The sequence below is a fragment of the Podarcis liolepis genome (genome assembly GCF_965112155.1).
Source record: "Podarcis liolepis genome assembly, chromosome: 7".
Classification (NCBI taxonomy): Eukaryota; Metazoa; Chordata; class Lepidosauria; order Squamata; family Lacertidae; genus Podarcis; species Podarcis liolepis.
Window position 1 is genome coordinate 77,072,669 of NC_139561.1, and position 20,888 is coordinate 77,093,556.

Sequence of the window (20,888 nt, forward strand, 5' to 3'; positions counted from 1 at the left end):
GAAAAGATCATGTTTCCCTGGTGGCTTGGGGCAGTTATTATAGGAAGGAAATTGAATTCACTCTAAACTATTCAGAACTGAATCTGAAGATAGGTATCTGAAGAAGTGTGCATGCACACGAAAGCTCATACCAAGAACTAACTTAGTTGGTCTTTAAGGTGCTACTGGAAGGAATTTTTTTATTTTGACTATTCAGAACTATCACCCTACCCTGTTTCTTGGGTGCCTCTAAAAACAGGCAGTTACAGATGTTTGGAAGGGAGCTGCGTGGAATTTTCAAGTGACAAAAAACATTTCTTCTTCCAGCAAAGCTATTTCATTTAAAGGAAAAAAAGTTTCCTTCTCTTGGTTAATATGGGCTGCTGAAATTGGCAGTATTCAAATCATCAGTGACATTGCACTTGGGTGATTTTAGATTCTGAATTGAATAAGGTTGAAGTGTGGGCGCCCTGGGGCCACAATGAACAACTCTGCACTGAATAGAGCTCCAAAAGCTGATGGATCTTCACCTCCACAGATCGAGTGGAGATAATCTGGCAGATCTGCCTGAGCTAATCAAAGACACTTGATTAGATTACTGACTGTTGGGTGTCGCCTTTTCTTCCTGACCCATTTGCCCCCAAGGGTAATAGGCCCACCCTAGACTCCATCCATCACTCTTCAATGGGTCTTGGGGGGGGGGGAGCTCCACACATTTCCAAAACAGCCAAAGGTCTTCTGGCGGTACCTTAAAAAAACCCAAAACTTAACATATATTACAAGTACGTAACACATGAAGCCTGGTGTGGTTTCTCTTAATTGTGGAAGTTAACATAAAGCATGTGTTTGGGTAGGGGTCCAATTGAAAAGAAGAACATGATAACTTCTTAAGTGTTTCTCAGAGCTTTATTTGCACATGCGTGGTGTCAATATAGCGCCCAAACTGTTTTGGCCAGAATAAAAAAATCCCTTCCAGTAGCACCTTAAAGACCAACTAAGTTAGTTCTTGGTATGAGCTTTCGTGTGCATGCACACTTCTTCAGATACACAGGTATGGTATGAGCTTTTGTGTGCATGCACACTTCTTCAGATACACAGGTATGTTTTGGCCAGGTATGGAATCCTTTTGACACTCCTTAAATGAGATGGGAGACTGCAGAGGGTGTCTTGGACTAGGCAACTCTTGTAACAACCTATATAATAACAAAAAGCAAGAGTTGCACATATTGGTGGATACATCACTTTGTTAACTGCAAGAAATTGTTGTGCTCTTATATCTAATTTTCTTCTCAGAAAAACTGAAAACAAATAAAGATTCTTAAAATTTTTAAAAAACAAATAAATGAGGCATAGGTTTTCATGCACTATAGATTCATGAAGCATTATTCCGAATTATAGGTATTTTTATACATGGGTTGGTAGGGGTGGTAAAAAGCGAGAACTTTAACGTGCCACAGGAGGCTTTGTAGCCCTTTGCTGCAAAAAGACTAACGCAGAAACTGAAGCATAAAGGGAACGCAGGACTGTGAGGAACACATATTTGCAAACACAGGTGTTAGGTAAGGGACAAAGGAGGAGTCCAAGGGTACCTCGATAAACTAAGGCTGCAGTCCTAATTCCCATTTACCTGGGTGTAAGCCCCGTTGAATTCAGTAGGGTTTACTTCTGAGTAGACACAGGATTGTGCTGTAATGCATTCATTTTTCGCATAAACCATTTGCTATTTTCTTCTTCTGCATAGGCTGCGTACACACTCCTGTTTACTTGGCATCCAATATGTTCCCACTCCTGGTTTGGGAAGCAGAGTACACATGGTGTTAGCCACAAACCCATGTCCATCCTGTCAAAACAAAATCTTGATCTATCTCCCCTCCAAATTGAGAAATTAATAATAATAATTTTATTGTTTACACCCTCCCCATCTGGCTGGGTTTCCCCAGCCACTCTGGGCAGCTGCCAACAGAATTAAAAGCACAATAAAACATCAGACATTAAAAACTTCCCTAAACAGGGCTGCCTTCAGATGCCTTCTAAAAGTCAGAGAGTTGTTTATTTCCTTGACATCTGATGGGAGGGCGTTCCATAGGGCAGGCGCCACTACCGAGAAGGCCCTCTGCCTGGTTCCATGTAACCTCACTTCTCGCAGTTAGGGAGCCGCCAGAAGGCCCTCGGAGCTGGACCTCAGTGTCCAGGCTGAACGATGGGGGTGGAAATGTTCCTTCAGGTATACTGGGCTGAGGACGTTTTCAGCCATGGGCCGGTCCACCGTCCCTCAGACCATGTAGAGGGCCGGACTATATTTTTTTGGGGGGGGGAAGAGCTAATTCCTATGCCCCACAAAAAACCCAGAGATGCATTTTAAATCAAAGCACACATTCTATTCATGTAAAAACACCAGGCAGGCCCCACAAATAACCCAGAGATGCATTTTAAATAAAAGGACACATTCTACTCATGTAAAAACACGCTAATTCCTGGACCGTCTGCAGGCTGAATTGAGAAGGTGATTGGGTCGTATCCAGCCCCCGGGCCTTAGGTTGCCTGCCCCTGGTTTAGGGTTTATAACACCTTCCAGTTCCCTATTCCACACGTCTCCACGACACCTTCCCAAGTTGGTCTAGATGGGGCGCTGGCCTAATCCTGCACCTTATTTTTCATTTTATTCTTAAGTCAGCCTGCCTCAGCACACTATTTGACACACTATTTGATTTCACCTGCTTTTAAATCTGTTCAATGTTTCTCTAAGTTTATTATTTTAAAATCATTTTTAGAGGCTTCCCCATGTTTTGAAATACGCTTCCCTTCTTTTCAGCTGTATTATTTTATTGCAGATATGTTTGCGGCCCTGGGATCCTCTGGGAGGGAAGAGCAACGTGTAAATAAATGTAATAAATGAAACAAGGTAACTAAACAAAATGTACCTGTTCCTACTAATGCTCATTTCCAAGTACAGCAATGTTTGTTCCAGGAGCCTGAAGCCTTGACATTCACACCTCGATCCTTATCTATAATACAGTGGTATCTCAGTTTAAGAACAGTCCGGTTTAAGAACGATTTGGTTTACCAACTCCGCAAAACTGAAAATAGTGTCTTGGTTTGAGAACATTACCTCAGTCTAAAAATGGAAACCAAACGGTGGAAGGCCGAATTAGGGAAAGTGCACCTTGATTTAAGAACGGTTTTGGTTTAAGAACGGACCTCTGGAATGGATTAAGTTTATAAGCCAAGGTACCACTGTACTAGTAGTCCTGAGACAGCTGGATACCAATCAAATCATTATCTAAAATAATATAATTATTTTTATAAATACATAGGTTAAGGTTTGGTTAACTATAGTAACATATATTTTTTAATGTATACTGTACAATTTCTTCTCCTCCCGGTTCTGTTTTATTTTTCTACATTGGTGCTATTCTTTTCCTTCTTCTTTGCATCTTACCTTACTCTGTGCACTTGTGATTGTGTACTTTTTATATTTCAGTAAAGAATATTATATAATAATAAATTTATTATTTCCGTCACAGACCAGTTCCAGCTCACATACAATATAAGGGAAGTCATAAAACATGATAGGGATACATTTGAATGTGCAATTGGGTATAAAAAGGAAATATTATATACATACAGTGCTTTTTTCTTTAAAAATATTGAGGGGTACTCTCATTTTGACTCGAGAAAATCATCATTTTATAGTTCAGATTGGGGAAAATAAATACAGTAAATGGCCGAAAGTACAAAGATTCACAAAATGTTAAGGGGTACGCATACCCCGTGTCCGCCCAGAAAAAAAGCACTGTATACATATAAACTGCGTGGGGGTGTTATTGCTTTGCTTTTTACTATGTCACGCATTTTTGTGTTTTTATTTTGCAAACCGCCCTGTGATCGACCTCAGATAAGGGCGGTGTAGAAATTAATCAGATTAGAAAGAACCCCTTTCATCTCCCCACCGCCTTTTCCTCCTATTGTCATGTTGATCCCTTTGTCCAGAGATCCATACAGCGCCTAGCAAATTGAAGCACCCCCCGCAGCACTGCCGGCCACGCCTCATGTGACGTGTCCCTCCCCTCCCTAAGCTTCCTACCCCTCGCCCTGCACGCTGGAAGGTCCCACGTGGACAGGATCTCCATTTATGGTCGCTGACGCGGCAGTCGCGCAGGGAACCCCCGCCTCTTTCCCCCCGCGCTTTGGTCCCGCCTCTCATAAGTCCGAGGATCCAGGAAGAGGCGCGCACAAGCCCAAGGGAGCGAAACAAGGGAGCCGCGTGGTTGGCCAGAGCGGAGAGGACCAGAGATCGAGCGAGAGAGCGCACGCTGCCTTGTCGGGTAAGGCTGATGCGGGGGCGAAGCGGGGCGCGATCTGAAGCGGGATTCTTTACTCCGGGTACCTCTTTTTCCCCCTCGAGAGCTGGAGTTTTTTTCTTCCTTCTCCTACCAGGAGAGTGTTTGGCGGTTGCGATGGGAAAACTATTACTGGGATTCTGGGTTTCTTCAAGGGATTGATGCGCTAGACCCTCTTTCTTCCTAAAACGTTTCCTATAGAGTTTCCTTTTTCTACCGAATTAAGGGGCCCGATCCGGTTGGTTTTCTGTTTAGCGACTGTGTGTGGCTTTCCCCCCGGATTTCTTCTTTCCCCCCGCTTCCCCACTCCCCGATCGTCTTACTTTTCTCTCCCTGATTTTCTCTCCCCGCTCCCTAACCAAAATTTCATTTCTGTCTGTCCGACTTTCCCGACCGGACCCAAACATTCCTGGCGTCGCACCGACGACACCCCCTCCCCACCCCGCCAAGAATTATTGCTTAGCTGTCCGGTTTTCTTTTTAAATTACTTTTATCTCCTGCGAACGCACTCGATCCCCGTCCTTGCCGAAACCTTTCTCCTGGATTTGACCCACCCGCTGTAATATCTCCGTTCCTAGAAATAGGGCTCGGATCCGGGGTTGGGGGAGAGGTCGTGTAGGATTTTTGATTTCGATTCCCCCCCCCTCTTCTCCAGTCCCCAACCCGCTTTAAATTCTCCATCGCTGGTATTTTCTATTGGTTGCATTGCTATCTGTGCTTGTGCCGCTCACCCCCCCCCCCGCCCGCACAGTTTCATCCTCCAGATCTGACTCAACCCTGCTTCATCTTATCGTCCCCCCCGGAGCCATCCTGGCACTGCACCGGCGACCACGTCCACTCCATGCGCATTCCCACCCCTAATTCCCGGGCAGCCTCATAACATTTAGCACACCTCAAATCTACCTGAACTTTGCGTCCGTCTGTCTGTCTCACTCTCTCGCTCTATTGCCTTGTCTGGTTCCCAAATCCTTCTTTCCTCTTCCCCTCCGAGTCTATTCCTTCCCCCGCTCCCCTTTCACGTGGCTCGTGGCGCCTTAAAGGTTAATACACGACCCTCCCCGTGCCCATCGGAAGGACGCGCAGAGTTCAGGGGGTCTCCATCCTCCCAGGGGCGTGCGTAAAAGATTTGCAGCCTTGGGGTGCTCCAAAGACTCCCGTGTGTTTAGACTACCGACTCCTTCGGCAGTGACCTTTCCTCCTGCCCCCATCCCGACACCCCATTTTCTCCCCCTTTCCCGACCTCGGTACCCACTTCCCCCAGGTTACCGATTGCCAACCCACTCTCTGCGTATTTCCTCCTCTGACGCTCGTTATCGCCTTCCTGCTGATGAAACTGCCCTGTAGTTTGTTTTGCAACTTTCATTTAGATCGGTGCCTGGGGTGAGAAGGGAGACCGGCCTTTGCCTCTCCCCTCCCGCGCTCCGCTGGGAACTTTATTGTTAAACAAATTGTTAAACGCATTCCCACGCTCCCTCCTGCGTGATTTGGCCGGTGAGTTGTGGGGGGGGGTCCTCTTGGGTTGTTTGTTTTGATGTTGCGCAGGGATCTCAGGTGGGGAGAGCGGTTTTGCACCTGGGTCCTGCTTGGTAGCTTCTCTGGGCATCTGGGGTTGGTCAGATCCAGCTGCAGAGCTCTTCTTGCATTTTCAGTTGCCGATTCCTTGTTTTGCATCCTCCGTTGTGCTAATAGAGGAGGTTTCTCTGTTGTTCAGGAAAGTTTGGGGAGGTGTACTGCCCCGTGGAAATGGTATTCCCCTTGAAAGACGCATTCTCAGAGAATAGGTCCACGGAATTGTGTCTTTCAATGGAGCTCCATTTTCAGGGAGAACATACCCCCACCAAATATATATATATATATAAATGCTAAGCAGATTTTAAGATGTTTTTAGGACAGAACCCAAAGGGTGTAAAGGGACTGCAAATCCATTTGTACATTTGCTAAGGAATTGGGGGTTGTCTTTAGCTACCTGCCGAGTCTGGATTTCCCATTATGCGGTGTGGATTTGTACCTGCTGGGAATGCAATCAATCTGGCTTGTTTATATACCTTCTTAAAAAGTTATATTTTGGGGGCATGATTTTGGGGATTCTCTCCCTGATGAATGTGTTTGAGGCAGGTAGTAGCTGGGATTTTTGGTGACTTGCACAAGACTGGATCGAAGAGTTTGTTGCAGAGCTGAGATCTAAATATTAGGCTTTTTTTAGGGTTAGTGTGTGCAGTACATTGTTTGGTCCGTGTGAGCTGTTCTGACCATTCCTGGCTGCACGCTCACTTTGCATGTTTGTGTATCTAGGATGTCAGGTGGAGAGATGCTATATTGAGGCTCATTCATGGATGTTCTGGCAAGTGGACAAATCAAGTGCAGTATAAATAGCTTTGCATGCAGGGAAGTTTTTAAGTATAGGGAAGTTTTTAATGGTTTATATTTTTCTTTGGTTGTATATGTGTTGTAAGCCGCCCAGAGTGGCTGGGGAAACCCAGCCAGATGGATGGGGTATAAAAAATATTATTATTGTTATTGTTATTATTATTATCTTCAAGTGCCTCAATCCTCACAGGGATGAGGAAACTGCAGCCCTCCAGATGTGGTTGACTCCAATTCCCATCAGCCCTAGGCAGCATGACCAATGGCCAGGGGATGATGAAAGTTGTAGTCTAGCAACAGTCTGAGTGCTCCCTGTTTCCCCATCCTTTCCCTAATACAAGTCCCATTTTCTTGAGGAGGGAAAGAATCTCAAAATTCCTAGTGGGTTACTCCAGTTTCAGATGTTGCGATGTGTTGCATTTTGGTGTCTCTGCTGGATAGCATTTTTTTTTTTCATCCCCCTTAAGCCAATGGTCTTGCTACCTTTGGACCCAAATATGCATTCAGGCACCATTCTGCATGTACTTTGCATGGCGACAGTCCTGCTATTGCAACCCCCCTGGTAGCAAGCTGTGACCCAGTAGTAGTAGCAGCTCTTTCCTGCCACAAGCTAAAGCTAAATGGTTCATTTGGGGAAGTGGTTGCCTAGAAGGGCTGGCAGTGAACATCTCTTGGGGTGCATTTGTTCCTTCCAGGAAGCATGAATTCCTGAATATCTGTTAAAGCCCTACCCCCCTCCCTAAAAAGATAACCAAACAGAAAAGGTGCCCCTTAGCATTAAAAGCCTGCTAAGTCGCATTTGTGAAGGGCCATTGTTGGTGAGCTTAGATAAGGTGTCTGAAGGCTTTCTCTTTTTTCCTCTGTTGTGTGTCTCACCTTGGCTTTTGGAATGACCACCACAATGCATAGCTTAGATCCACTTATATAGCCTCTCATTTGCATTTTTAAATAATTGTTTCCTAATGGCTCCTGAATTGCCCCAGGAGAGGGTGGATCTTGCTAAATTAGCATCTGTATTACAAGGTTTCTAAATGGCCATTGGACAGCTGCTGGGAGACCAAACAATTAATTTGTATGCACTTTTGGGAGGGTTGAGGTTGAATCATTCCTTATCAACCTTGCACTTTCCAGATGTTTCGAGGGAGAATTCCCATCAGTGTGCTGGTAGAGGCTAATGGGATTCGTAGTCCAACGCATCTGGAGGGAGGCCCCAGGCTAAATAAATCTGTCTTAAGTGTTGTGTTCAGTTGCTTGCTGTTTTATAGCTTTTGGATTGATGTTTTAGCCCAGGCATAGGCAAACTGGGCCCTCCAGATGTTTTGGGACTACAAATCCCATCATCTCTGACCACTGGTCCTGTTAGCCAGGAATGATGGGAGTTGTAGTCCCAAAACATCTGGAGGGCCCAGTTTGCCTGTGCCTGCTTTAGCCTCTAGAACTGGGCTTCCCAAACTTGGGTCTCCAGCTGCTTTTGAACTACAACTCCCATAATCCCTAGGTAAACACAGCTGTAGACCGAAGTTTGAGGAAACCCTGATCTAGAAGCATGGTTATTGTTTATAATGCCTGGGTTATAAACAGGATAACCTCCAAATGTTCATAGCCACCAGAAGATCATCATAAAACCACACACACAGAGTAGGTCATAGATGATAAAACTGTACAGTTGAAAGGGACCCCAGGGGTCATCTAGTCCAGCCCCCTGCAATGCAGGAATCTCCACACACTGTCATCCATCTAGTTTTGAAACCTGACCCTGCTTAGCTTTGCAAACAATTACTTAGTGTGCTTCCTAGGTGTAGAACATCTCAGTGGTACTTAAACTAACCTTGGAAAGTAGGCCAGTGTGATTTCCTCTTGTACTGTGGATTGTGCAAGGCGGGGAACACTGAGGTGGAGAGGAATGGTGCCTTGCAAGAAACCATTCAGTAAGTTTGCAAACAGAGCGGGTTATGCATGTTTTGAATGGAGGCTTTCCTTCCTGGGTACGGACTGTTTGGCCAAACATTTGTTTTTGTTTTGAAAGATGTATAAACGGCTTTATCGGGAATGTATCCTTGGTGAGGAGCCTCACGAGATAGCTGGCACTGAAAAGAGGATGGAGTAGGAAGAGTTTAATTTTTGTTCCCCGCGAGGCAGAAAGCGAAAGAGGGAAGTGGGAAAAGCCCCTATGCCCAAAAATTCCTGTGGGGTGAGGCAAGTGGGAAATCATTTTCCAGAATCCCCTTTATTTGGGGAGGGCAGAGGAGAGCACAAAGAAATTCCCAGTTCACCTTTTCACTTGGGTTGAGTGGGAAGTGAGTGACAAACTGTGTGTGTGTGTGTGTGTGTGTGTGTGTGTGTGTGTGTGTGTGTGTGTTTGTGTCTAGGTCTAGGAACAGGTGTCAGATTTGGCTTTGGCAGTTGAAAAACAGCAGGTGCTCAGGCAGCAACCGTGACTTAGTTTGGGTGTGTGTGTGCCTTTGCGTTAAAGCTGGGCCATCTGAGGTCCTAGGGCAGGTGTGGGGGGACCCTTGGCTCTTCAGATGTTGTTGACCTGTGACTTCCATCACTCCTGGCCATTACTGTACCTGTGCTTTCTGGGGCTGATGGGAGTCATAGTCTAGCAATATCTAAAAGACCAAGGACCCCCCCCAACCTGAGTTAGAACCTGGTTCCAAAATTTGATATTTGTGGGGCTGAAATGAGCCCCAAAGTGGAACAGATCACATTTTAAGTGATCCAAAAAAATCAGGATTTTAAATTTTTTTAATGTTGCGCTTGTCAGGTTTTAAACAATGTTTTAGGGTAGATTTTCAGGCTTCCCTGGTGGGGGCAGATTTTTTGATTTCTGGTTTTGGTGATCCTGTGAGTAATGTGTGTCTTGCCAGGAACTGAAGCTTCCTTTTCCACCCCAGGATTAGCTTCCAATTCCAAAGTAGTTTGTGGGACCCCAAGGTGCTCTGCAATGTTTACCATTTCCAGGAAGCTGCTTTGTGTCATTGTTTTGGCTTGCTCTTCCTATGATATCATTTGATTTTTTTCTTTCAATGTGACTCTTGAGTCGGTGATAAACGCAGGTGAGCTGATAGACGCTGCAGATAGCTTGCTGAGCTAATGATACTTGGCAGGCTTTGTGGCTTGGAGGGGAGAGGTGGGTGAACGCTTAAAAACAGGTGCCTCTCCTCTGCCTTACAGCCTTGGGACCTGTGAAATGGCTTGCGTTTCTGGCAAATAATGCCGTGTGTGATTCTTGTTATCTATCCAGCAAGTGCCTTGCTCAGGTGCAGGGTGGGGTGGAGCCCTTCTGGCCATGTTTGCTGGAGTTGGTGGCCGTTGTGGTTTAGCACCATCTGTTCCTCACACCTGGCCTTGCTGTGGCAACTTTCTCCTTTGTTATCCTCAAAACTAGCCTATAATCCAGGCTTTTCTTTGATGGCTGTCAGTCAGGACCAGACCTGTCATTAGACAGGCGTGGTGGCCTGCTACGGGTGTCTGATCTTTGCACTCTTTCAAAAGAGATGCAGATGGTCCGTTAAAAGACTGGTGGTTATTTTTTCCCTGCATGTGCTTGTGAACATACCTACACAAGTGCGCCAGCCTTGTGGACTTCGCCTTAAGTCCCACATTGCCTTGAACTGCCTCTGCTGCTGCTTGAGCCCCAGAACAGCCCTGTTGTATACTGGCTGCTATTCCAGATGCTGTGCTTCTAAGGCTTAGACTGCAGGGCTGGGGGACAAGTGGCCTTCCAGGTGATGTTGGGTTCCAACCCCTGTCAACCCTGGCCTTGGGGGGATAGGAACTGTAAACCAGCAGCAACTGGAGGCAGTGTTTGCTGGGCAAATTTTGCATTGGGCTATCGGTCACTTGTAGTGCCTGATGTCTCCACCATCTGGAGGTGCACGCCTGGGCATCTTAGGATCTTGCCTGTTTCCACGCACTAACACCACATCCTGTAGAATTTTATCAATGATATTTTATCCTTGCAGTCAGAATGAACTTCAGGAAGCAAAAAGACTCACAATCCACCGGGCCCCTAACTGGCACGTAGACATTCTGTTTTGGAGACCCTGGTTTGGAGACCATTTGGCGCCTAGCTTATATATCTGGGTTTTTAACAGTGTGGCATCTAGACTAGCTTTCCAGGATCATAGGTAACTCCTGTCATGCACAGAGAAAGATCTCTGTCTGAAATATTGAGAGCTACTGTCAGTCAGTGTAGACAAAACAGTTGCAGAGGGACCCAAGGTGTGACTCTGTTTATAAGTTATGTTTGGTTTTGACTCATGTGCTCCTATATAAATTCTGCCCACATTTCACTCAGCTGACGGTTCTTGTAGATTCAACTTTGCGGGGGCAGAACCTGCCTCTGTGTGCTTTGGAAGCATAGGGCTGGGGTTATGATGGACAACAGCATTGACCATTATTTCCTGATTTGCAACATTCATTTGCCTCTCTCTCTAGCCAAGCTAAACACAGCTGGGTGCAAGGGAGCCTTCTTTCTGCATCAACAAACCATAAATCTCTTGCCTTGCCCCAACTGCCTTGTGCAAGAGATCGCAGCTTTGTGTGTGAGAGCATGAAGACGTACCCAGTCACGTGCCTGTGTTGATAGGAAGAGGTTTGCAGCCCACACATGGCCCTTTCTCTTTTTGTTTTGCTGCTTTGCGGCCCAGCCCCTCGTGTTGCAACCTTTTGCAACCAACTCGGTGTGTACTTCTGTGTCCCCTCAATGGCAGGTAATCTGCTTGCAACAAGCTGTTCCCGGAAACTGAGCGGGCCAGCCCAGTGGGGGGAAGAGCGTGTGCGTACAAAATGGCATGGCTGAGGATCCAGGCAGTGGTTGTTCTTATCTGGAGTGTGTGTGCTGTTTGGATGGGGGTAGCTGATTGGCAAGAGAAGTAGAATTCTTGGTACCATCAGTATCAATTGAGAGAACTAGCAGAATGTAGGGCAGGTAGCTTTGGCAAATGGTACTTTAAAAACCTAGGTTACAGTCACCAACATGGAATGTCTAGGGGCCATTTCCACTTCTCCCTGTGAATAATCTTCTTCTCCTTCCTTTACTTTACTTTTCTTGTTCTTCATTATCATCATCTATACTGCTCTATGTTTTAAAGGAAAACTCCCAAGCAGTTTACAACCCGTTAAGCCATCAAATAAAACAACTCAGAACAAAACAAATTCAAACTTCAAGGGAAATATTTAAGATCCTTCTCTAAAGTGACGTTTTGCCTCCCTCATATTTCCTAACCTGCTTAATTTATAGAGCTGCCCCATAGCAGAAGTACCCTAGGAATTCCAGGGTCGCAGTAGGACTTGCAAGGCCAGGGTTCAAATCCCCAGACTCTGCCATGAAGCTCACTTGGGTGTCCTTGGGCCAGTTACAGCCCCTTAACCTACCTCACAGGGTTGTTGTTGGGATTAACTGAGGAGGTGGGTGAACGGTGTACTTCTTGGAGAAAAAGGTGGGATGTAAATGAAATAAATAAGCTTCTTCTGAAGAAAGCTGGAGGGCCAACCAGATGGAGATCTCAGACACCAACCTGTCATCCAGAGATTTCCACGTGGTGCCATTGGGTGATTAGATTATATACCTGAGTTTCTGACCCTGGGTGGGCCTTGTGAACTCCCTTAAGGGCCTTCTCATCCACCTTATTCATGGTTCTCCTTAACTAAGAAAGCTCCCCCTCCCCCTTTAAAAAAAGATAAGGGACTTAGTTTTTGACCCTTTTCCTCTAGGGCATAGGGGAGTGCTATAGTTAAGAGACATGTTTGTTATTGATAAGTGTGTTGACCCACAAGCATTCACCCCCCTGCCAAATGCCCTTTTGGCTGTGTTGTAATTCTCTTCCTCCTCCTTGACCCAAGGATGGATGGGTTGTGTGAATAATACCAAGCTAGAGAGTCCTAGATGGCCACAAGGCAGCCCACTTCAACGCCACCTTGTCCAAACGTTTTCCCCAAACCTGGAGCCGGTGTCTTGTCAAAAAGTTTGCCTACTCAGCTGAATTGGTATGGGACTGACAGGGCAGATGGGGTTGGGCTATAGTACCTCTGGGTGCCCCCTGACCCCCGCTGCAACAGCCCTGCCTGTTTTCATTTGTTGTTACCTGCTTGCAGGAGCCCTGATGTAACAGCCCTGCAAGCTCTGCCTCGGTGACTCACTTCTGCTTCATAGGCCCGAGTCACTATTTTGTGGTCCTGGTGTTGCAAGCTTTTAGAACAAAGAGTTTCCTCGTGCTGTGCGGGAACACAGCTCTCTCTCGAATCTGTTCCTTGCAAATTGAAGGACCACTTCTTCTGGCACAAAGTGACTTTTTGGAGAGTTTCCCCGCTCCCTACATTGGAGCCCTTGGCTGCTTTCTTTGTAGGGCTCAGTTGCTGAATGGGATTTCTTCTTTTCTCCCCCAGGACGTACACAGCGAAGGGCCCAAGATGAAGGAGGAAGTGGAAAAAGCAGTCTGGTTCATTTCCCGCGTGATGGATCGCGACCGGAAGCTGGAGGAGGAGAAGTTGGAGCGTTTCAGGGAGAGCCTGGCCACGATCCTGTGCGAGCGCTACAAGGACCATTGGTACCCAGAGAAACCCTGCAAAGGGCAGGCTTACAGGTAAGCAAGGAAGCTGATTTTTTTTTTTTAATGAACTAAAATTGGAATACTGTCAACTGATGGAAGAGCTTTCAGCAAACAGATCCCCCCCCGCCTTTCGGACGGTTAATGGTTAAGTTGACATTCACGTTGTTACCAAATACCGTGTTATTACAAAACCTCAACATTTATGGGCTGCTGATTTTAGGTGCTGATTTTAAATTGTTTTGGAAATGCACACTCTTTGTATGCCGATTCATTTGAATGGAGAGCAGCATAGAAATTCACTAAATCAACTCCCTTTCTGAATGCCAACAGGCTTGTTCACACATTACATTGGGTGAAAGAGTCTACACTTCATACAGCTCGGTGGCTGCCACACCACTGTGACAAAATTTTGGAACTTGTAATGGAAATAAGACTCATTCTCCCTCTGTTTACCCTTGTTTTGGCTTCACTCCTCTTCTCAGTTTTCTTCCTCCGAGATCAGGGTGGGGGAAAGCTGTAGAATGGTTTAGGACTACAACTCCTCATCAGCCTTGGCTAGCATGGTCAGCGGTCAAGGATAATGGGAGTTGCAGGCTCAGCAGTATCTAGAGGATCACAAGCTCCTTATTAGTGCTGAAGGTTAGATTGTAAGCTCCTCGGGGCAGGGACTTTGGTGCTATGTGAGTAAATAAACAATACACAGCTGCTTCTCCTATTTGTTCTCTGTCTTAAAAACTAAATAGGAACCCATGCTGATCGTACTAGTGTGACCTAGCGTAGGCTGAGATGTGATCTATATGTGGACCCCAACTCCCTACTTATAGAGTAATCGTCTTATAGGGCACTTTGCACTCCCTCCTGATTCTCATTGCCTTAAAGAAAGGGGTAAAAAGAGCTTGTGCTTTTTGCCAATAACTTGTGTTCCACTCCGGAACCATGAGGGCTAGCTACTTGGGATAAATACATTTCACATTTAAAGGAGAGAGGGGAAGGAATAGACTGAGAGCAGCGGTTATGTTCCTTGATCTGCCTTGAGTCCCAGACATTGTTAGTCACCCTCGACTCTTGTCTGTCTGTTTGTCGAGGATGAGGCAATGATTGGATGCCTCTTTATGGCGGCAGCTGTTTGCAGAGCTAGCTGCAAAATAACTGTATTGTACCTCTCAAGGCTATTTGTGTAGCTGATAGAGAACTGCGGTTTACAAACCAGTTGGCTGCTGCTACGCCTGTGTCACCAGCCTGCAGGTCAGCTGGAAGCTTTGTTTGCAAGGACTCTGTCTGGAGCTTGTTGTACTACAGATTATTACCTGGCAGTCCTTGTTTTATAATATTGCAAATTGCTGTGCACACAGAGTACCCGAGTGGCAGAGCATGTTCATTTCAAGTAAATCCTGCTGAGCTTAGTGGCAATTAATTTCTGACTTTGCGCACGCGTAGAGAACAAATGTTCGAGTCTCCCAGCAAAAGTAGAAATGTTATATTCACCCAGCAAAATTGATTTGGTTGTAGATTCTGGGCAGACAAATGCAAAGGGCGAGTAAGCAACCTACAGTTCTTAATTCTGAAGTTTAAACTGTGACTTGCTGGTGAAGGACGGGCAATAAAAACAATAAGTCTAATAAGAAGAAGAAGAAGAAGAAGAAGAAGAAGAAGAAGAAGAAGAAGAAGAAGGGATTATGGTCTATGTGTATTGCATAATTTCGTGGATCTGGGGTTTCCCCCCATTGTGTTTACAAAAATGCATTCAAAATGCTAATTCAACAGCCCAGGAAATGATTGCATTCAAAATGTGAAAATGGAAGTGCTGGCAACCTTGAATATGTATAAATAGCTGGTTTGCCTCTCTTAAGTAGACTTAAAAGTCTCTTCAGTTTCTGACAAAGCTACATCGCAGGTTTGTGAGGATTGGGGGGTGGGGGGAGACTGCAGATGCCAGCCCCCCAAGCTCTTTAGAGGAAACCATGCTAATTTTCTTGGGTGTCCGGGTGGTTCTCCCCATTATGGGAATGTAGGTTTACCTGCTGCGCCTGATCACCGAATCTTGTTCTAAATCTAAGCCGTTTCTGCATTGTCTCTGCTTCCTCGCAGGTGCATCCGAATCAACAGGCAGTATACCAAGGATGACGCCATCCTGAAAGCTTGTATGGAGAGTGGTCTCGATTACTCGGAATTGACTTTGAAAGGGGAAATTACAATCTGGATTGATCCTGGCGAGGTTTCCTGCAGGTGAGTGCATTCGACGGAACCGTCCCTTTAAAAAAGCAACAACCCCATAGGTGAGTTGTAATAGAAAGCGCCCTTTGAAAGAGGGATTCCCCTTTGTGTTGTGTAAAGTACTTATGCTAAAAGTTGGATTTTTAATTGAGCACCAATAATTCTTGTTCGCTGTGGGTTAAACCACAAAGCCTAGGACTTGCCGATCAGAAGGTCGGTGGTTCAAATCCCTGCGACGGGGTGAGCTCCCGTTGTTCGGTCCCTGCTCCTGCCAACCTAGCAGTCTGAAAGCACGTCAGAGTGCAAGTAGATAAATAGGTACCACTCTGGCGGGAAGGTAAGTCATGCTGGCCACGTGACCCAGAAGCTGTATGCCAGCTCCCTCGGCCAATACAGTGAGATGAGCGCCGCAACCCCAGAGTCGGCCACGACTGGACCCAATGGTCAGGGGTCCCTTTATGTTTAGCTTTTTAATTCTTGCTTTTTGGTCAACCCAATAATTTCTTTGAAGCACCCCCGCCTTTCAGATGAATAGAGCAACTTATAAGAGCAGTTTTAAAGCTTGCAATTAGTTGGTTGTCTTTTTCAAACTTGGGGCACCAGTTCTTAAAGTTATGTAGAAGCTCGTATAACTTATCCCCTGGACCATAAATAGATTTTCATTTCCTTCTTTATTTCCATATCCCCCAACTACATTACAAAAGTAAGATTGATTAAATACAAATAAGCCCCCTCCTTCTTGAACAGCATTTCAGGATTCAGATTACGTTTCTCTAAAGCACAGTATTGTTTAAATACAGGATTAAGGACATTCTGTTTAACATAATATTCGATCTACTATAATAACCTTTCCTTTACGGCATTCATTGTTTTCTATAACGTGTGATTAAAACAAATGTCCCCATTCACTGGATCCACATTCAAGCTTTCTCGATTCACCTTGCATTTTCCATTAAAAAGACCAAGCCATTATTGGAACTTTGCTTGCAAAATAAAACAACTTCCAGTGTCTTCCTTCCAATGGAAGCTTGTGAGTGTAAATAGAGGGAAAGCGCTTCCTTCCAGTGTCTGACCCCTACTTTCCTTCTCCCCCACCCCAGGCTTGGCGAGAACAGCCGCCCCTTCACAGTGAAGGATGATGAGGAGATGAAGGAGAAGAAGAAGGAGAAGGAGAAAGAGAAGGAGAAGAAAATGGAGAGAAGCAGTAGCAGCAGCAGTGGCAAAGCAACACCTGAGTCGGAGACGTCTGACTATCACTCCGAGTCTCCTTCGGAGTCGCCTTCCGAGTGCGCGTCGTCTTCGGAGGACGAGAGTTTTGGCAGGCGTTCTGCAGCAAAGACATCACAGATTAAAGCAGGGGGAACAAATCTGCCCAAACACGTAAGCTGATAGGATAGAGGCTGGGAATCTGGTTCTGTACTGTGTGTTTGCTTCTAGGCAGCAATGTAATTTTATGCAGTGTTTTGTACTATAATAATAAAAACAATAAATAATTTATTATTTACAACCCGCCCATCTGTCTGGGTTTCCTCAGCTGCTCTGGGCGGCTTCCAACAAAATATTAAAAACGGAATAAAACATCAAACATTAAAAACCTCCCTAAACAGATGTCTTCTAAAATTCAAATAGTTGTTTATTTCCTTGACATCTGATGGGAGGGCATTCCACAGGGCGGGTGCCGCTACTGAGAAGGCCCTCTGTCTGGTGCCTTGTAACCTCACTTCTCCCAGGGAGGGAACCACCAGAAGGCCCTCAGAGCTGGACCGCAGTGTCTTGGCTGAATGATAGGGGTGGAGATGCTCCTTCAGGTATACTGGGCCGAGGCTGTTTGGGGCTTTAAAGGTCAGCACCAACAATTGTGCTCGGAAATGTACTGGGAGCCAATGCAGGTCTTTCAGGACAGGTGTTATGTGGTCTCAGCAGTCACTCCCAGTCACCAGTCTAGCTGCCGCATTTTGGATTAGGGCAAAGGTGGCACTGGCCCACCAAGCTCAAATGACCCACCCACCTGTCTTACATGCAACCCGTCTAGGGGGATGACCCTGTCTGAATTGTGCTCGGAAACGTACTGCTAGCCAATGCAGGTCTTTCAGGACAGGTGTTAGATTGTCTCTGTTTTGTTTTGTACTGAGGTCATTTATCTTATGCCCAAGCGTTAATAAACTACACCAATATTTTGCATATTTAAGAAATCCTATTCTGACCTCTCCCCCCCCCTTTCCAGGAGCCCCATCGCTACCGAACGCCGTCTCCCCTTTGGATCCCGCACCCGCAAGGCGCAGTGTTCAGCTACTTCCCTGTAACTTACTATTACGTTCAGCCGACGATGCCCGTTCTCCAGAGACCCAACCCCAACATGTTGAAACGGCTCACGAAGCGTGCATCCAAACCCTGAAGACTGGGCAGGGCCTGGGGTGGTTGGGGTTGTTTTTTTTGGGGGGGTGGGAAACCGTAGTATTCCTTTGCGAAGGACACCTGGCTCCTAAGACTCCTCCTTGAGTCTGGAGAGGTTCCTTGAGAGGGGCTGGGCTGGGCTGACCTTGTTTCTATGGTGTTGAACAACTGTAGCATTCCAGTTTGTCTGATTAAGCCCTTCCAGAATGGAAGGGCTGTGTTTGCCAGTGGTTAGAGCAGGGTAAGGTGAGCGTCCATGTAAAATATATATTTATATATATATAGTGTGTGTGTGTGTGTGTGTGTGTGTGTGTGTGTGTGAGTGAGTGAGTGTGTTTTCAGCTCTTTATAGAGAGAGAAATGTGAAGCGGTGGGGCAAAGGACCCGCGAGTTCCTAATTCTCAGTGGCTTTTCTCAAAGAGGTTTTCTGTAGGCGCTGTGTGTTTATCCTGCACTTTAGAACCAAACACTGCTTCTGCTGCTTTGAAAGAGAGGGACAGGAGAGCTCCTGACCTCTATTGCACTTTTATGGGGAAACATGCCAGTGCATGCAAGTGCACTCTGTCTGCAGCAATTTGGCAAGGAGGTCCAAATAGCATTAGAGCAGAGGTGGGGGGAACCTGTGGGCCTACAGATGTTGCCAGGCTCCAGCTCCCTTCAGCCTCCCCCCCCCCAGCCCTTGGGCTGCACTGGGGGGGGGGGCTGATGTGAGCCAGAGGGCTGCAGGTTCCTCCCACCCTCTGCTAACACCTCATTCCCTTGCTGTTGCTGCTCAGGTCTCCTCTTGCTGCCACCCCCAGCTTCTGCAATGCATCCAGGCATCTCTCGCCTACATTTCCAGCTCTTCTGCTACTTAAGGCAACACTAGGGGGGGCTGTGGCCCTTCAGATGACCTGGTCTTTGGACTCCCAACTCCCAGCATGCCCAGTGGTGGTGGTGATGGGAGGTTGGAGTTGAGTCTAGCAGCGTCTGAATGGCCATAAGTTCCTCTTCTCTGACTCAAGGTCTAGAAATTGGATGGTGTTTTGTATTTTTAAGCACTGAGATTCATCCCAGCTGTAATCCTACACGCATGTATTTGGCAGTAAGTCCAGTTCAATCCAGCAGGACTTACTTCTAAGTAGATGTGCCTAGGATTGCACAGTTTGAATCCATGTGCACATATATATATATATATATATTTATATAAATACATGCCGTGCTGCCTTGCATCTTTTCTCCTGGGAATACACACAGCTGCAATAATAATACTTACCTACCTCAAGAGATGCTCTTATCAAGTTATTATTATTATTATTATCAAGTTATTATTATTATTGTTCTTACTATTATTAATACTACTGAAGGATTGTTGGCACTTGACTGGACCTACTTCTTGTTGGGGAAAGTATTATTATTCTTGTTGTTGCTGATAAAATGACAGATAATATATATATTTAGATATATATTATGTATTCTGTAAATAACAATCGGGAGCTTTGTAATTTATGGAATGAAAATGATTTTGTAAATATGGTACCTGCAGCTTGTTTTTACGCACCATTGATACAACAAATTTTGCCTTTTTTAAAAAAAAGCAAATGTCCCTTCTTTTTTTATACAGCTTTTAAAAACTAATAAAATAAATGATGCAAATAAAGGAGGCTAATGTTGTGCTTGTGGTTTGGGCAGGGAGGGGGATGATGATGATGAAGATGATGATGTAGGGGCGGCCGTTGTACATGGGCACCCAAAAAAGGAACTTTCAAAACAAAGCAAATAAGGAAGCGTTTCCGTTCTAAAACAGACGCTTTGTCCCCTCCAGATCTTGCTGGGTTACATCACACGGCCTGGAGACAGGCAGTCAGGTTGTGCATCCGCAGCAGTGACCACAGGAGGAATGACTGCTGGGAGGAGCTCAGAGAGAAGAAACGCCACAGCGAATATGCAGCAGCAAAACTGGACGCCTCCCTCTGCCCCAGCTGCAACAAATCATGTCTCTCCTGTATCAGTATCTGCAGCCACAGCAGGTGCTGTAACACTCCAGTGGTTGTTTGCCTTTACCCCCCCAATGGTGCACTTTAGACAGATCCCAACGCACACACTTTTACTCTATCCAAGTTTGAAGCAAGGGAACCTTTTCATCTAGCAAAGCTTATCCGCCTCCCTGATCTGGTCTACATATTTCCTAGCTCCGCAATGGCCTTTCTGAGTGGCCAGAGCCATATTCCAAGGGGCAACGGGATCCCATGGCCCTCCACTTATGTATTGGACAACCGCCATTCAGCCCCAGCCAGCTTACCCCTCAGGGGTGATGGAAGGAGCTGCTATTGTTCCATCGGATTTCTTAACTGGTCTTCACCACGAGGTCCCCAATGCAGGTTACAGGGATTTAGAAAGACTGCATTCAAGCCAGCTAAAACAAAAGTCTATGGTAGTAGGTGTCTCACACTGAATGTAACTGACCTGTAGAAAGGACTCTATCCACTGAAAACAGAGACGCCGTATGTACCCTTCTTAACTATGAAAATCTTTTAATATAAAAACAATTACTTTTTTTAAAAAAATAGGGTGGGTCTTAAAATACTGCTGCAGCAGTGCAGCAACAGGCTCTATTCCACAATTGCTGGCCAAAAGAAGCTGACCACATATTTCTTACATAATGGAGGGAATGTCCTCTTTGGGATTTTCATTCTCCATGCTAATAATTCCTTGCATTCGGTTTGCTCTCCCCCTAGAGAAAAAAACCTTTGCTGACGGTTTCAGTGTTGTATACCAGCGTGCACCAACCTGGTATTCTCCAGATGGTTTGTGTTAAGTTGTGGGTGAACATATCAGATGACACAGCGATTCTTCAAACAGCTCTTGTTTATTCACAGGCCAGAACAGAACTGAACTGAAGGGTTCAGCCAGCCTGCTTATACAGAGCTCCACTAGAATGCAACAGTAACCATTTTCTGTAACTATCCAATCACGGAATGTCACTTTCAATCCCTTATTTGCATATGTGGACCTGAGTGAAAACTATCTACAGTATCCCCCTGCTGGCCCAGGGTGAGAA

General features: G+C 45.8%; 1 protein-coding gene and 1 long non-coding RNA gene across 2 annotated transcripts; one reads left to right on the top strand and one right to left on the bottom strand.

The window, feature by feature from the left end:
- Positions 1-10,613: 10,613 nt before the first annotated feature.
- Positions 10,614-17,899, bottom strand: LOC310712426. The gene is made up of 3 exons (XR_014528879.1): positions 17,763-17,899; positions 15,259-15,491; positions 10,614-13,163 (listed from the first exon to the last, which is right to left on the bottom strand). It is a non-coding gene; the product is annotated as an uncharacterized lncRNA (long non-coding RNA).
- On the top strand, positions 13,101-19,487 carry LOC310712415 (uncharacterized protein; the record flags this gene model as incomplete). Its single annotated transcript, XM_083515458.1, has 4 exons — positions 13,101-13,273; positions 15,329-15,466; positions 16,555-16,834; positions 17,679-19,487. 4 exons carry the CDS (start codon positions 13,101-13,103, stop codon positions 17,847-17,849), a joined length of 762 nt encoding a protein of 253 aa, XP_083371584.1. The 3' UTR covers positions 17,850-19,487.
- Positions 19,488-20,888: the final 1,401 nt, after the last annotated feature.